This window comes from Monopterus albus, unplaced genomic scaffold (genome assembly GCF_001952655.1).
Source record: "Monopterus albus unplaced genomic scaffold, M_albus_1.0 scaffold431.1, whole genome shotgun sequence".
Classification (NCBI taxonomy): domain Eukaryota; kingdom Metazoa; phylum Chordata; class Actinopteri; order Synbranchiformes; family Synbranchidae; genus Monopterus; species Monopterus albus.
The window spans coordinates 89,595-106,185 of record NW_018128311.1 but is presented as its reverse complement, the minus strand read 5'-3'; the positions used below and the strand labels follow the sequence as shown (position 1 = coordinate 106,185).

General features: G+C 42.7%; 2 protein-coding genes across 5 annotated transcripts; one reads left to right on the top strand and one right to left on the bottom strand.

Annotated features, from left to right (window-relative positions):
* Positions 1–475: 475 nt before the first annotated feature.
* rps7 (ribosomal protein S7) lies at positions 476–6,326 on the bottom strand. 2 transcript variants are annotated; one of them, XM_020586955.1, is made up of 7 exons: positions 6,262–6,326; positions 5,463–5,548; positions 5,013–5,084; positions 4,205–4,348; positions 2,951–3,015; positions 1,246–1,396; positions 476–586 (listed from the first exon to the last, which is right to left on the bottom strand). In XM_020586955.1, the coding sequence occupies exons 2-7, from the start codon at positions 5,535–5,537 to the stop codon at positions 509–511; spliced, it is 585 nt and encodes a 194-aa protein (XP_020442611.1). In that variant the 5' UTR covers positions 5,538–5,548; positions 6,262–6,326; the 3' UTR covers positions 476–508. The 2 variants fall into 2 exon arrangements, with proteins under 2 accessions (XP_020442611.1, XP_020442612.1); XM_020586956.1 differs by lacking the exon at positions 6,262–6,326 and adding an exon at positions 6,101–6,121.
* Positions 5,570–12,418, top strand: rnaseh1 (ribonuclease H1). Of its 3 annotated transcripts, XM_020586954.1 has the most exons (9): positions 5,570–5,680; positions 7,042–7,143; positions 7,794–7,918; positions 8,441–8,620; positions 8,808–8,907; positions 9,063–9,117; positions 9,501–9,585; positions 9,735–9,859; positions 12,125–12,418. In XM_020586954.1, exons 2-9 carry the CDS (start codon positions 7,079–7,081, stop codon positions 12,227–12,229), a joined length of 840 nt encoding a protein of 279 aa, XP_020442610.1. In that variant the 5' UTR covers positions 5,570–5,680; positions 7,042–7,078; the 3' UTR covers positions 12,230–12,418. The 3 variants fall into 3 exon arrangements, with proteins under 3 accessions (XP_020442610.1, XP_020442609.1, XP_020442608.1); XM_020586953.1 differs by lacking the exon at positions 5,570–5,680 and having other exon boundaries at positions 6,670–7,143; positions 8,444–8,620; XM_020586952.1 differs by lacking the exon at positions 5,570–5,680 and having other exon boundaries at positions 6,670–7,143.
* The last annotated feature ends 4,173 nt before the right edge of the window (positions 12,419–16,591 follow it).

Below are 16,591 nucleotides of genomic sequence, written 5' to 3'. Positions count from 1 at the left end.
TGTGTAGTCATCATGCACTTATATAGTTGCCAAAAGACAAAGCTGTGAACTGTTCAGCTGTTACCTCCTGCTAAATGCTTCAATGTCATAACCAGACCGAGCTGAATGCACGGCCCCAACAGTGGGCCGGCGCTGGCAGGTTGATGGTCCATTGCCTGCTGAGTTGGAGAAGTGTGGTGACATGTTTTGGGCTCCTCTGTACAGGTTTTTGTTATTCCTTTGTATTTAACTTGTTTTGTCTATTGATAATCTCCTGCAGTAAAACATTGCTTCTACTGTCACAGCAAATTAGAGCTCAATAATTTTAAATTAAACAAGACTCAGTCCAGTGAGGCTGCAGTGCTCATTACACACCAGTAACCTGAAGAAGCTCTAACCTTGGCCTGAGGGTGGCGCCCCACACAACCAAAGTATAAGGTCAACCTATGGTGCCAGACACCGACCAGGAAGCAGAAAGACAACCACCAAACGCCGCTGACAGTAAACAAATTTATTTTGTCATCTGCATTTACAGCTGGAATTCTGGGAATTCAAAAATGACATCTTTGCCTGTGAGCTTCTTGTAGACACCAGAGAAGGTCTCCACCTGAAAGATGACGGGAAACGAACATTAACTTCGGTCACAACAGTTTTATTTATTGGTGTAACAAGCGGCTTGACTGATTTGACTGCTACGGTTGAGACGACAGTTTCATAATTAAAGAAGAGAACTAAGAACTTATTCTGTGGAGCTGCTCCTTCAGCGTTTCTAAACGTCCTGCTCTTAGTGTAATTGTCAGTGATGACTTCTGCTGATTGACCTGCCAACTAATTCAGACCATCAAAACTATTTATTTATATTTCTTCAGAATCAGTTCAAATGACACTTTGTCAGTGAACTCATCATTTAACCCCAGTCACATTGAGTTCACCACCTGCGAAGTAAAGGCAGTCACCAAAGTATGAAAGATCCTAAACAGAGTTTGTGCACTGCATGGTTTAGCTCCCCAGTAACGGCCCCAAAGGACTCTGGGAAGATGTAGGAATATGCAGGACGCCCGTCCTCACCGAGCAGCAGCCGGGGACAGAGCTTTATCTTTGACGTTGTGGAATGGGACTGGACGTCTTGGCTCAGGGCTACGCTCCCGTACGCCACCAGGACAGAGCCAGGAGAGCAACTCGCTGGGTGTCCACGTCAGACACAAACTATATCGGCTCCTCAGTGTTACATCCAGACACGTTTACTGCACCTGTTCCGTCACTTACTTTGTGTTCAACGTTGTTCTGCTGCGCCTTGTCCAGATGGACCTTGATGAGCCTGCTGCTGTCCTGTTTCACTCTGATCCTCTTACCCACGATCTCGCTGGGGAACACCAGGTCCTCCAAGATGGCGTCGTGGACCGCGGTCAGAGTACGGCTGGAGGACGAGCAACAACCACATTAACACCAAACAACCTCAGGGGCCTAAGCTCACAGCAGACTAATTGATAAGCCAGTAAACAAATCAATCTGCAGTCAATCAAGGGTAAATGTTGCCAGCTCTCAGCTTCTCAAATGTGACGTGCTGTCATGTTCCTGTTTTACACATTTTAAATTCAGTCAGGGCCCCACCTAACAATTCTCTCCATTATCAGAATATCTGCAGATCATTGACTCAAATGATCTACCAAGTATCAGGAAACAGGAAAATCCTCATTTTAATTTCACCATTTTACTAGTTTTTCAGCCAATGTTCCTAAACTCAAAGATGCTCCATCTGGGACACTGCAACACAAAGAAAAGCAGCAACTTCTCACGTCTGAGACGCTGGAACCAGAGACCAGTGAACATTTTGGTTGGAAAAGTGACTTCAATGATTTATCAGTTATCAAAATCATCATTGCTTAATTTTCTGCCGATCACTAAATTAACTGGTTGGTGCAACTCTCAATTAAATATGTCAAGACAGTCTTAGCTTTAAGAAACAGTGCTGGGCATCTGTCTGCATTTTATAGACCAAACTATTGATCAGTGCTCAGATTGATCAGTAGAATGTGTTAAGTATGGGCCCAAACTAGATCGTCATCAGGTACAAATACACACTGAATATCAAAGCATGCAATCGTTTCACATCTGGGTTCTGAGTCACGACAAATCTTGAACAAAGTTTGTGCACTGCATGGTTTAGCTCCCCAGTAATGGCCCCAAAGGACTCTGGGAAGGTGTAGGTCTCTGCTCAGAGCTACGCTCCCATGCGCCACCAGGACAGAGCCAGGAGAGCAACTCGCTGGGTGTCCACGTCGGACACACACCAGGTTCACATTTCACATCACAACTGTCTCATTCACTCCCCGTCAACTGACAATCAGCTGCAGCACTGAAGTAATACAAGCAGTATCAACAGTTTAGTATTCAGGTTCGAGCAGCTGTGGCGTCAGACAGGAGGCTGGTGATGTCAACCCCATCGTACAGTATTGAGTATCCCTCAGCACAGTGGTTACATTAAGCTGGAACTGAGTGCACCCGCTGGGAGAATCAGCCCCTATGAGATCATTATGAATATTTGGTGGTGTCTCTTATTTTGTCCTTCTCATACGAGGAAATCAGAATATTAGGAACACCTCTGAATAATAATGCAGCCCAGTACAGCACCACCTTTACCTGTCACCTAAAACATAATACGATTTATACATTTCCAACAATTTCAGCAAAAACTGCAACATGAGCTTCATAAAGACTGATGTTACCACAGGGCTGTTGTACTGGACTGTATTTAACTGTACAGGTGTACCTAATAAAGAGCTCACTACCCAACCACGTGGTTCGTTTCTCCTGAAACACCCCGATCTGTACTACAGTGGTTCAGAGCAGATGGGCAGTAAAAACAAAGCCACAGCCATCTTAATGGTGTTCACCAACATCGGGCCAGCTCCTGATCTTTTCTCGAACAGCAACAAACCTGTGCAACTGCCAACAGAGAGTTTCTACTCACCTCCTGGGACGCTTCTGCTTATTCTTTGTGCGGCTTTTCCTTGTGGGTTTGGGCAGAATTCTCCTCTGAAAGTCGAGAACATCATCTGATTAATCTCTAGTCAGGATTCATCGACATTTAAATGCAACATTAACTGTTTTAAAGTCATGATTCAAGGAGGGGGAAAAAAACAAACAATTTAAAGCCAGACTGATAATTTGGGTCCTTGAACAGAGTTTGTGCACTGCATGGTTTAGCTCCCCAGTAATGGCCCCAAAGGACTCTGGGAAGATGTAGGAATATGCAGGACGCCCGTCCTCACCGAGCAGCAGCCGGGGACAGAGCTTTCTCTCCGACGTTGTGGAACGGGACTGGACGTCTTGGCTCAGGGCTACGCTCCCGTACGCCACCAGGACAGAGCCAGGAGAGCAACTCGCTGGGTGTCCACGTCGGACAAACTCACACAACCCACTAATTTCATACAACCTCCATTCTTCTGTCTCCTAACTGATTCATGCAAGTGCTTTATTCTTTTCCACATGGTTTTTCCAGGTCAATTAAAACATCAAACAGCTGTGTGCCACTTGTGTAAACAATACACAAACGGCCCCTTTTAAAGCTTAGTGATGACATTTGTAATAATCCAAGGTGCTGTATGGTTGTAGGAGAAGTTTCTCAGTGTCCTCCTCTCAATTGAGCTGAAAATCTGAATTAACAACTTTAGCTGTGGCGTGATCAGTAAGAGCAGGCAGATCTCAGAGCAATGTTTCTGCAGAGCCCAGTTACACTTTACGCTTTGAGACCTTTTGTAATGCAACACAGTGAAATGTAATACCTATCGTAAGTATGAAAGGATGAACAACATGTCTTATTATTTGCTATCACATTTTTAAGTGCTTCCCAGTGGTATATAGCAATAATGCATTTATCACATAAGCCTGAACAAGCATCAGAAAGTGGATGTATAAACTAATAATGCTTACTGCACTTATTTCATTCAAGTTTTTGCCAAAAAGAAGTTGTCAGCCAGTGCAAACTGGAGAACAAGCTCACCCTCCTATAGCTATGAAGGCAGACACCAAACAGCTTTCACTCCTGTATTAACACAAACCTACCCCTACTCCCTGTATTCTACCCCTGAATCCAGCACAGGGTGCAGAGAAGGTCAGTAGCCACCAGCTAGTCCATAAAATATATGTGGACTGTTGGACAGGACCCCTGTGACCCTGCAGCACTGAATCCCAAGTAAAAAGTGGACTGAATCACCCTCCTTACCTGTGCAATGAAGACCACGTGCTTTCCGCTGAACTTCTTCTCCAGCTCCCTGACCAGACGCACCTGAATCTTCTGGAAGGACTTCAGCTGGGGAACGGGAACAAAGATGATGATGGCTTTCCTGGTGCCACCAACCTCAATTTCCTGAAAAGAAAAACAGAACAAAGGTGATGGGACGAAAAAGAGACACTGATGTTTTTGCTTCTTATATACACAAAATGACTGCCTACTTAAATTCATCTTCTCTGCTGGTAACCAGTCACCATGTACAAGTCCTAAAGTACAACTGGCTGAAAAGTCTGGTGAATGGAAGGATTTATTCTCAACTGTTAAAGTTTGACTTAAAAATCGACAGAGAAAAACATTACAATATAAATGTTACAACACAAACACTAGCACCCCTCAAACTCTGATGACTAGTAGTGTGCACTGCATGGTTTAGCTCCCCAGTAATGGCCCCAAAGGACTCTGGGAAGATGTAGGAATATGCAGGACGCCCGTCCTCACCGAGCAGTAGCCGGGGACAGAGCTTTCTCTCCGACGTTGTGGAACGGGACTGGACGTCTCTGCTCAGAGCTACGCTCCCATACGCCACCAGGACAGAGCCAGGAGAGCAACTCGCTGGGTGTCCACGTCGGACTTAAAGTTCAACATTTTCTGGTAACTAACTTGTAAACACAGGTTTCTTAAAAACTGGGACTAGCAGCACAGTACCAAGACAGTTAGCTTTTTATGAAAGGTAATATAAAGTACAAAGTAGACAGAGATGAGTGGACAGCTTTGCTGGCAGATTCCTGTATGTTTCTACCTTTGCTGCAGTGATGTTTAGCTCTCTCAGCTGAGCCTTCAGGTCAGAGTTCATCTCCAGTTCAAGAAGAGCCTGCAAGGTGACGTGAAAAACAGCATGAAGGACCTGCATTTGTACTACTATAAAGGAACTCACCCACTTTGACTGCAAAACCAAAACAATTAACCATAATTTTAATGGATAAAACTTAGGTTAAATTGGTTTCTGTGAGAGAAAAAAAAAATCTCATGTGCCAGTATAAATCTGATATTGGGATTAATTGAAAGCATAAATACATAAATGTAGCTAGTGCATCTTCTGTATATTGTCTCAATACCTATTGCACTTCATGCTAATGCAAGTCAAAGGCACTGCATGACTTTATACAATACCCACTGTAACATACATTATCACACTTTAAATTCTCCACACCGCTTTAAATGAAACCTACGTAGCACCTGGTTTTCTCACCTGGGAGATCCCAGACTCGAACTCGTCTGGCTTCTCGCCATTGGGCTTCACTATTTTGGCGCTGGTACTGAACATGGCCTTTGTCTCTGGAAAAACAAATACAAACGCGGGTTACACACTAAAGTAGCCTCGCAACTTAGCCTCCTTTAAAACACTTGACTGGCAGTACGAGTCCTAAAGGAGCTCCAGAAACCAGCAAGAACCGCGCTGGGCCAAAGGTGCGACAGCTCAAGGCAAACCCCATCACTGCCTTAAACGATATAGGAAACAAAATTTGTCGCTTACAGGCAAACACACGCAAACCCAAAGCCCGAAAAGACAAAAACTAGACTGTCAGCTGGTGAAAACAAACTACAAATTAGTTAGAATAAGCTGGCTCTGAGTTATAAGGAACGCTGGCTGGCTAACATAACTTAGCCGGTAGTCTTTTATTTCTGCTAGAATTTGGCTGGGGAGTTTTATGTGACAACCAGTAGCAATTTGTTTAATTTTACATAAAACGACCCATACACAGAGCTTAATATCTTCAATCCACCACCTTCTCCAGTCAATCCTCTAGCTGCTTTCTGAACACATGCACGGCCTGCTAACTGCTCCCCACAACCAGAACCCATTCAGCTGGAGCCACTCTACTACACCTTATTTTGTGTTATAAAACAGCCATCCGTCGCCGCAAACTACACAATCTAAGGTATCAGAGACTTAAGGTGTATTACGGTATGTAAATTTAACAAGTAAATAAAACTAAAACACATTTTGGAGTAGAAAATCCGGGACAGTAAAATATAGCACAACCAACCTTGTCAATGACGGCCAAGGAAGAGGCCGGATCATCGCGAGAGTAGAATTAATCCAATGCGAGAGAGCCATACTGCTGTCGCGAGAGCCGTGTTGGACTTACAGCACAGCTCTCGCGTGGTGATCATGGTGAATTCATGCAATGTCGGCAGAATGGGAAAAATGCCACTTATCCAACTTGCGTGTTCATGAATTATTTTGTGGTGCTTTGTGCTAGCTAAAATTTGGCACTTTTACGGTGTTGTTTGTTGCGCTTCTGTAAACATTTAAACCAAATGGGAGTATAATTAGTTACAAAATGTTATGTATGTCTGAGGCGAAACTTAAGTGAACGCATTTTAAAAGTGACTATAAATGCAGCATTTGAAGTTCGCGAGAGTTTGTGAGATCACGTATTTAACTGGTGCTCATCAACCTCGGGATTTCTTTGATATAACATTTTCTTAGACTAAAGAAAACTCTTAATTCCATACATAGCATTGTAACATCTCTTACACTTTTCTATGTTTATTGTGAGCAGTTTGGCTTTTCCTTTGTGAGTCAGTGGAAGTAGACTAGGGACAGAGTACCTAGTACTAGCTAGTTTTGGCGTCTTTCACTGGCTCTACACGTAACGGTTATATGGTTTCCTACATTTTTACGCATTCACAGGAAAACACACATTGACCAGTGTGATTTAATGATATGTTATTGCGTTGAGTCAGGACCGCAATGTTGGCCACCTACATTTGACGACAATTCCGTGGCAAATACTGATGTTTAAATGGACTGGTCTTTTTAGGACAGCAACCAGGACGGCTTTCTGCACCGCCGCCGACATGGCGAAGGCCAAGTTTTTTTACGCTGTTAGGAAGGGATTCAAACCGGGAGTCTACAATTCATGGTGAGACTGTCCATCTTAATGTCAGCACATGTATTTATTAGAAAATCAAAATAATTGACCTAGCAAAGTGCACGTTCTTTAATGGGAAAAGACGTCATGCCAATCTCCATAAAGATGTCTGATTATTTAATGTTTATTTGAGTTTAAGTAAAACACCACGCCGGCTAGAATATTATTTAATAACATTCTGTAATCAGGAGTGTCCACGCTTTAATTCGGCATAGAACATAACGGCTTATTTTGTTTCTTCCTTAAATAGCCAATCTAAGGCATGTTGGGCAGCGTTTACCACGACTAGATGACAGTGTTTTATGGAATATGTTATCACAGATTTATCATAAAATCTAAATGATTTGTAAGACTCATTAAGATTTGTGTGATGTTGAAAAACAAAGATATAATATTGCAACTTTTTTATCGTTTGTGGGCTATCAAATAAAAGGGTAAAGAGCTTCAAAGCTGTAGAACCACATATTGCTATCACACAATCTGTACTAATCCAGAGAAATGTTCAGCACTGTATCTGTAGAGAATAGGCAGTATGTGATCAGGGATAATGTTTGAATTTATAATCTAAGAAATTTTGAACATTCCTTTCCAGATTTCAGGAATTACTGGTCATTATTTTCCTGTTTTTATTGTGATTTTAGGGATGAATGTAAGAGCCAGGTGGAGAAATTTCCATCTGCCTCTTTCAAGAAGTTTGCATCAGAGAGGGATGCCTGGGCCTTTGTCAGAGGTGTTGGACTTTCTGCAGCGCCGGAGGTAAAGAGTGGTAAGTTTGTCCAGGCTGGCTTAAAGATTTTCTTCTGTACAACCACTAAGAAAACCCTGACTGATTCTAGACAACCAGTCCTTGAGCAGGGGCTCCTCTGAGAAAGCCCCGCCATTAAAAAGGTTGTTAGTGTTGATCCCAGCATCAAATTAATCCATCAACGGTTATAGGTTCAGTTCTGCTATCTTTGAGAAAAACACTGAACTCAGTTGTTCCTTGCTGTGATCCAAGACCATATACTACATATCCCAGTCCTACACCGATATGTTTTGTTTTACATTACACCTGCCTGATATCATTTTTTTCCCAGCTTGTAGGTCACTATGAAGATTCCTACCATCTGAACATTTTGTATTTTCAGCCTTCTTAGAAGCAGATGTGTGATAACCACCATGTAGCGATATACGGGGCCCTGAATCTCTCTTTACAATCATTAAATAAGACAGAGGGAAACTATAAAATGCCACTTTCCAAGTTTAAGTTGCAAAAACAAGTTGTGTTTTTTTTCCTTTTGTCTCTCAGTAGCTCAGAATTTGGAGTCAGCTGTCGCTCTTCTTCCTAAAAGAGGTCCAGAGCCTCTGGAGTATATCCCTCTTGGTAAAAAGAGACGTCAGTCAGATGAGGAGGCTGTGTCCCCTCCAAAACGAGTCAAACAGGCAGAAAGTTCATCTTCAGAAAACACAGATGGATTCACATACATGGGTAAGATAGTCCAAAGTCTGCAAAAATGTGAAATATAAATTCTGCTGTGGAGGCATTTCTTGTGTTGTATGGCTATTAAATCTGTAAATGGATTTAGTGAGCTACTAGTAAACACCTGTTGTAAATGTGAAATAGAGGCATAAACTCTGGAAGCCTCTGGAGTCTCAGCTGTTCTCCCTGTGTCCAGGTGATGCTGTGGTTGTGTACACCGATGGTTGCTGCTCAGCTAATGGATGTAAGGGAGCTAGAGCTGGAATCGGGGTGTACTGGGGCCAGAACCATCCACTGTGAGTAAATATAGATGCACACTTATATATACAGTATTAGTAAATATAGATGCACACTTATATATATATATACAGTATGTTTATTAAGATGAATGTGCATGTGATCAGTGTAAGTACAGTAATATGTCACACTTGTTGCTGTTGCTTTCCTGTAGAAACGCTGCAGAGCGGCTGCAGGGAAGACAAACCAACCAGCGCGCAGAAATACAGGTAAACATCTCTCATCACATGTCAACGTGTCCCAAAAGGCTGCTGTTTCATTTTACTAAACCAAGAGCAGGAATTATTTTACATAATAAGCCTCTTTTAAATTCTTATTCCAACAGAGCGAGTCTTGGATCACATCCACAACTTTGGCGCCAAAACTAAATCACTATTGACGCCTTTTCAGAACTTCTTCGTTACAAATGTAAATTTTTAAAAGTAGGAAAAAATTGTTGGACTTGCAAAGGTCTGTTAACTCCAGACACTGTACATATTTAAAGAAATGTACAGACTTTGTGGTTCATGCACAAGTCAAATAGTGTGTTAATAGACACAATCAGGTTGATGGCCCTCACTGTGTGTGTGTGTGTGTGTGTGTATATAACCAGGCAGCCTGCAAAGCACTGGAACAAGCCAAAGAGAAGAACATCAAGAAGCTGGTCCTCTACACTGACAGCCAGTTCACCATCAATGGTTAGTTGGCTCTAAAACCCGACTGGACCTCTGAACATGAAACCTGCTCAGTCTAACTCTGACCAAAGGCTTTGTTACTCCCCAACACGTGTCGACTTTAGAATGTAGTAGACGCTGAATTTGAAGTTTGTGGTGTGTGTGTGCTGCAGGTGTGACCAAGTGGATAAAGAACTGGAAGCTGAATGACTGGAGGCTGAAATCTGGAGGTCAGGTGATCAACAAAGACGACTTTGTGAAGCTGGATAGACTGAACGCGGAGCTGGAGGTTGTCTGGGTAAATAACATCTGGCACTGGAGTCGTATTGTCATGAATCCAGTTCTGGGATTTTTCTCACTGAGGGCCCTTACTGTAAGAAAACAGTTGGTAAAAATCATATTCACTTATTTTAAATACAGTGGTGTGAAAAAGTGTTTGCCCCCTTACTGATTTCTTATCTTTTTGCATGTTTGTCACACTGTAATGTTTCAGATCGTCAAACAAATTTATATATTAGTCAAAGATAACACAAGTAAACACATCATGCAGTTTTTAAATGAAGGTTTTTATTATTAAGGGAAAACAAAATCCAAAACTATAGAGCCCTGTGTGAACAAGTGTTTGCCCCCTAAACCTAATAACTGGTTGGGCCACCCTTAGCAGCAACAACTGCAATCAAGCGTTTTCGATAACTTGCCATGAGTCTTCCACAGCGCTGTGGAGGAATTTTGGCCCACTCATCTTGGCAGAATGGTTGTAAGTCAGCCACATTGGAGCGTTTTCGGGCATGAACTGCCTTTTTAAGGTCATGCCACAGCATCTCAATTGGATTCAGGTCAGGACTTTGACTAGGCCACTCCAAAGTCTTCATGTTGTTTTTCTTCAGCCATTCAGAAGTGGACTTGCTGGTGTGCTTTGGATCATTGTCCTGCTGCAGAACCCAAGTTCGCTTCAGCTTGAGGTCACAAACGGATGGCCGGACATTCTCCTCCAGGATATTTTGGTACACAGCAGAATTCATGGTTCCACTTATCACAGCATGTCTTCCAGGGCCTGAAGCAGCAAAACAGCCCCAGACCATCACACTACCACCACCATATTTTACTGTTGGTATGATGTTCTTTTTCTGAAATGCAGTGTTACTTTTACGCCACACATAATGGGACACACACCTTCCAAAAAGTTCAACTTTTGTCTCGTCTGTCCACAGAGTATTATCCCAAAAGTCTTGGGGATCATCAAGATGTTTTCTGGCAAAACTGAGACGAGCCTTTATGTTCTTTTTGCTCAGCAGTGGTTTTCGTCTTGGAACTCTGCCATGCAAACCATTTTTGCCCAGTCTCTTTCTTATGGTGGAGTCATGAACACTCACCTTAACTGAGGCAAGTGAGGCCTGCAGTTCTTTGGATGTTGTTGTGGGGTCTTTTGTGACCTCTTGGATGAGTTGTCGCTGCGCTCTTGGGGTAATTTTGGTCGGCCGGCCACTCCTGGGAAGGTTCTCCACTGTTCCATGTTTTCGCCATTTGTGGATAATGGCTCTCACTGTGGTTCGCTGCAGTCCCAAAGAAAATGCTTGATTGCAGTTGTTGCTGCTAAGGGTGGCCCAACCAGTTATTAGGTTTAGGGGGCAAACACTTTTTCACACAGGGCTATATAGTTTTGGATTTTGTTTTCCCTTAATAATAAAAACCTTCATTTAAAAACTGCATGATGTGTTTACTTGTGTTATCTTTGACTAATATATAAATTTGTTTGACGATCTGAAACATTACAGTGTGACAAACATGCAAAAAGATAAGAAATCAGTAAGGGGGCAAACACTTTTTCACACCACTGTAAATGGTTTAGCAGGTGAATTACTCACCAAGGAAATCAAATGTGTACACTACTAGCTCCCTCATTTTTGTATTGGCCTTTTACCCCCAGACATAATAATGTAAGTTTAAGCATGCATTCAGTTTCCTTTATTTAACCAGGTGAGGTCCTATTGAACTTATAAATCTCATTTCAAGAGAGACTTGGTGAATACAGCAGGATCAGCACCATGTAATTACAGAACACAGTTTGTGAGGTGAACGGGTTTATCTCTTTGACATGCGAGATGGATGGTTGGGAAACATTACCCTGTCTGTGTTTTGTGGGTGTCCACATCTCTGGATAACTTGAGACTGTTGTCTGAATACAGATGTGAGTGTAAAAAAGAAAAAAAAAGAACAATATAGTCATGTTTGGGTTGAATTTCTCTAAACAGTGGACCTCGTTTTCATTTGAGGTAATAATATGTATTTGGATTTTCAGGAACCTCTTTATTCTTAAGCTTCCACATTGTAATTATGAGTTGGATGCCACTGATGTCAACACTATTTACCAGTCAAACACAAAATTGCAGTGACCATCATTTGACATAAATGTGTCGGTCTTATGAGGTGAAGAAACAAAGGAGATGGCAAAGAAAACTAAACACTGCAGAAGTTCATCTGCAGAGCAGATGACCTCTGATCCATCATCTTTACATTTTTACCTTCTCTCCCACTCTTCCTCTCCTTCCACCTCATCCTCCAGATACACATTCCAGGTCACGCTGGCTACAGAGGCAACGAGGAGGCTGACAGATTGTCGAGAGAAGGAGCAGAGAAGCCGTTGCAGCATGAAGACGATTTCTGTTAAAGAGCTCTGCTGCAGGACTCGTTCTCTGGCTTAGCAGCTAGTCTGCTTTGATACAGAGGTTTGTTTTCCCTCTCAACAGATCTGTTTTTGCTTGGGGGGGGGGGGGGGACACTGTGCTTGTAAATGTTTCTTTGAATGTTGATTTTAATTTGTTTCTGGTGAGAATAAAGTTCTAAGTTTCAGCTGTAACCACCTGTTTTGTGCTTTGTTATGCAGCAGGATGTCATTCAATATGAGGTTTCTCCTAGCGGTTCTTATATTTTTCTTTTAGAGGAGATAGAGAAGGGGTGAAGACAGAGTAGGGATGAGAGACTGAGGAAAGCTGCTTGGACAGAGGTAAGGGATTGTAGGGAGATATGAGAATACAATTTCACAAGGAAGTACTGGGCAGGAAGGAAGGGTGGTGCGGTTTTAGTTTGATTTCTCAGACAAGTGCAGAAATGATTCACTGTTTGTAATACAGCCGGCCATCCAGCAGGAGGGGCTCCAGGTCATCATTTGAGCCCAGACACAGATGACACATCCATGAGAGTTTAGGATTTATTTAAGGAGCTCCCTGAATGCTGATTGACACATCTGACGCAGCTTGTCTCATTCATGTTATCGCCTGCAGAATACTGTTCTCAAACTACATAAATAGATTTTATTACAGTGAAATTGAATTGAGAGCGATTTGGGTCTGGATCTGAATCCAAATAATCCAGTTGTTCTGCCACAAAATTAAACTGGGAAATGTCTGCTCCCAGTTTGATAAACAGGCTCTAGAGCAGTTAAACAATATTAAGTGTTTGAAGCTGCCCTTACGGGCAGAAGTACTCCATTTATCTGTGTGTCAGTCAGAAACATTCTTATTATAAATACTCATTTATTATGGAAAATGCTTTTCCTGCTTTGTCAGATAAGCTCAGTTGAAAGTAGACCCCCTGCCATCTCATACTGGGCAGGCCTAAAACAAAACCTCCCAGTGGGACAGTGACAGATACAGATGTTAAATTGGCTCGTTTGAAAACAACTGCCTGCTGTTGCAGCAGGAAACAAGGCTGACAACAGAGCTGACAATGAACTACACAGCAAATGTGCTGTAAGATGGTATTAAAGCCAAAACGCGTCAGAGAGCTGCAGAGTCGTGATCATTCAGACTTGCAAGTGACACCTTTTATAGGGTTGATACAATATTAATATATGACATATTAATTAGTGGAACTCGGTGATATGTTTAAACTTGAAGTTCCAAAGATACTGCATGCAGCCTATTTTAAATCCTCTAAAACAAAGTTTGGTTCATTTTGTCTTATTCAAACAAAAGACAGAGCATTTTAAACAAATGGTTAGCAGTAGTGTTCACCTGATTTAGTAAAATAAGGTTTTCAGGATGTAGTTATGTAGAGACGTTTGATAAACTCGGTTTCCTTTGTGTAAAGCAGGTGAAATTGGCTCCATCTTAGCCAGGCCCAGCAGTAAAAGGCTACTTCCACAATAATACATCACTAATCTCTAAAAACAACGTATGTGTAGAGCACAGCATCGTCAAATGAGCAAATGAGTTTTTTCCTTTTGATACTTATGTAATTTTAAGTAAGTTTTCGAGTTGGACTTGTAACGGACTATTGTTGTTGTGTTGCTGCTTTTACTTCAGTGAAGTATCGGAATGCTTCCTCCTCCACTGCTCGTTGTCTCCATGCCTCTGGCAGACCCACTGTATGCGTTTGTAAAAAATTATCTTCAGCTTTGTTTCTGCTGATGGAACCAGAGAGAAAGAGAAATTAGACTCTTCCCTCCTCCTCCCTCGCTCTCATCCTGCTCTCCCTCCTCCGTCCTCCTGCAGCTGGTCGATTGGTTGGTGTCGATGTTGGAAACTGTGGAACGTAGGCTCTGGGTTCCTCACTTTGACCTTGACCATTGCCTTGCGGCAAGCGTGGGGCACCGCAACCCTGCCAGGGGCAACCCAGTCTGAGAGAGAGAGAGAGCGCCTTTTGGAGGTCAAAGGTCGTCCTGCAGCAGCTTCACCTCCTCGCTGGCTGAGCCTTGTTAACACTCCTCCTCAACACGCACACACGGCTCCGGCAGCAGACTGAGCTCTGGCATCAGTCCGCCACTGCCCTGCTGGAGGGGAGGAAGACTGAGCAAACTGTAAAGAAACTTAACAAAGCGGACATTAGAAACATCCTGCTCACATTTCAGCTGGAGGTTTTGTCAATTTTTAGACCAGTGGTGTCTAAAATAAACCAGCATGCTGTGCTGGGGTTGAATAACTCTCTGACACCACAAATCGTCTGACGCTGAGCGGGGGATGTTTGCTAAAGTTCTCGCAGTGCTGATGGGGAAGGAACGAAAACTTCATGCAGCTGCTTGACAGAAAATATGCTCAGACTGTGTTGGCGCTGTGGTCAAGTCATTTAAGCCCAAGATGACACGTTGTGTCTGTGGTTGCTAAGTTCAGCTCTGAGTTGCAGAGTTCATGTCCTAGTTGCTGATGGCATGTTTGAATTTCCCAGATAATTTCTGAATTGCTAAGGTTAGTTACAGTGTGATGTTCAAGCTGAGGCCCTGAGCTCATCTCTCAGTTGTGCAGGTCTTGTTAAGCTCATGTCAATGTTGCTGAGGCTATTTCCAAATCACCCTGTTGATGTTAAAGTTGCTGAGGTCAGGTCAGAGCTCTAGGGGCCACTTACAAGTCACTGGTGTCTGAGCTACCAAGTTCATGTGTGATGTTGCTGAGGTCATGTCTGAGTTGTGTGATGTAGACTTTGGTGGGCTTCGAGGTCATGTCTCTGTCACCGATGTCATATTAGATTTGTTGAGATTGTTGCAAAGATGTCTAAATGTTCTTTTTTGACATTTGCAAAATATTAAAATGACAAAAACACACAAAGATGCACATACTGTGTCTGTACATAATTACATCTGCATACGCAAACAAAGGTACACATTTTTTGTCAAATTTTTCCAGAACTCATGTGTGAGTTGCCAAGGCCTCATACAAGTCAATGGGCAAGTCCTAATTCCCTAGTTACATCCATGTTTCCCTCACTTGCGTTTTAGTCCCACCCATGTCAGCGTTTATGAGATTACATGTGGGATCACATCTCAGCTGCTGTGACGCCACATGTTCTGGTTCTGTGCGCTAGGACCTACTATCATGACTGAGGAACCCCTGCGGCACATTACGTTGTAAAGGACTTCACAGATCATTATTTTAGACCTGGACTGGTAAATCCTGAGTTGGTTTGCTTCTCTTAATTATCAGAGCGTGTGTGGCATTGACATAGTAACTCTTGAGCCTGGCCCCTGCTCTTCTCCCCAGCATTTATCATGAACTGATTTCTTCACCCAGTCCGGTGACAGTATTCACACTGGTGCTTCCTGTCTGATCTGGCATCAAGGAGAAACAGGGCTCGGCACCAGGTCGATGGAGGAAGCACAGAAGGAGTTGCAGTCAAAGATGGCGAGATGAACAAAGTGGCATCTGTTTCCATGACAGCTGTCATGCATCCTGCTCTGAAACCAGTTCCCCCACCTCCTCCTCCGCTAGCAACACAGCCATTTGATATGATGGAAAAGGAGAGTTGTTGAGGGTGTTGGTTTTCTAGAGGAGGCTCAGAGACACTGATTTGTGATATTGGAAATGTAATTCCTCCTAGGACCAGGTTTTTCTGTCTAGCATGTTTTCACAAACCAAATGCTTAAATCTGTTAATGGAGGACCTGTATATTTCACAGGTCAAGAGGAGGCCAGTGAAGGTCTCTGCAGACCCTTCACACCTTGCTCATAAACGCTATTACAGAGTATTGTACGTCAAAACATCTAGACCCAGAGAAAGTTTCTTCCCCTGAGCTGTTAGTCTCATGGCCAGTTAACCTTCTGTTTAACGGGTACAGTGAGTGACATGCTGATTAAGTGGACTACTGGCTCGTTCTGTTTAATTTATTTATTATGGGGTATTATCCCTATTTAAAGCCATTTTACTCTGATTGTATGTTCTTTTACTTTTATTGTTGGCTGGATTGTGTACCAAGTTGAGCGCACTGTAGTGTACTAAATTCCTTGCATGTCGGCGCATGGCGAATACAGTTCTGATTCTGATGTAAAATTAGAAAGCGCCAGAGCTCAGAGAGACTAAAATCCTGCTGACTCTCTGCTCATTACTACTCCTACTTTAAGCAGTCATGTTGAGACTGGACTATTTCAAAACCTTGGCTCACAAAACTGACTGTAGTTTCTTATAATTTGGGTGAAATGGCCTTTTAGGCCTTAATAAGCACATGGACATCATCTATGCTGGACCACCAGAGTTTGTCAGCACCAAACATACAGGCTACATTTCTTTGGCTTTTAGACCTAAGGATGGATGAAACTGTTTGG

Excerpts from the sequence above, each read along its gene's own strand:
- rps7 (XM_020586955.1), bottom strand. The coding sequence starts at position 5,537 with ATGTTCAGTACCAGCGCCAAAATAGTGAAGCCCAATGGCGAGAAGCCA. Across the intron at positions 4,349-5,012 it reads TAAACATCACTGCAGCAAAG|GAAATTGAGGTTGGTGGCAC; the intron begins GTAGAAACATAC and ends TTTTCTTTTCAG. Across the intron at positions 3,016-4,204 it reads ACGTGGTCTTCATTGCACAG|AGGAGAATTCTGCCCAAACC; the intron begins GTAAGGAGGGTG and ends CTCGACTTTCAG.
- rnaseh1 (XM_020586952.1), top strand. The coding sequence starts at position 7,016 with ATGTTTAAATGGACTGGTCTTTTTAGGACAGCAACCAGGACGGCTTTC. Across the intron at positions 7,144-7,793 it reads CCGGGAGTCTACAATTCATG|GGATGAATGTAAGAGCCAGG; the intron begins GTGAGACTGTCC and ends TTGTGATTTTAG. Across the intron at positions 9,860-12,124 it reads CGGAGCTGGAGGTTGTCTGG|ATACACATTCCAGGTCACGC; the intron begins GTAAATAACATC and ends CTCATCCTCCAG.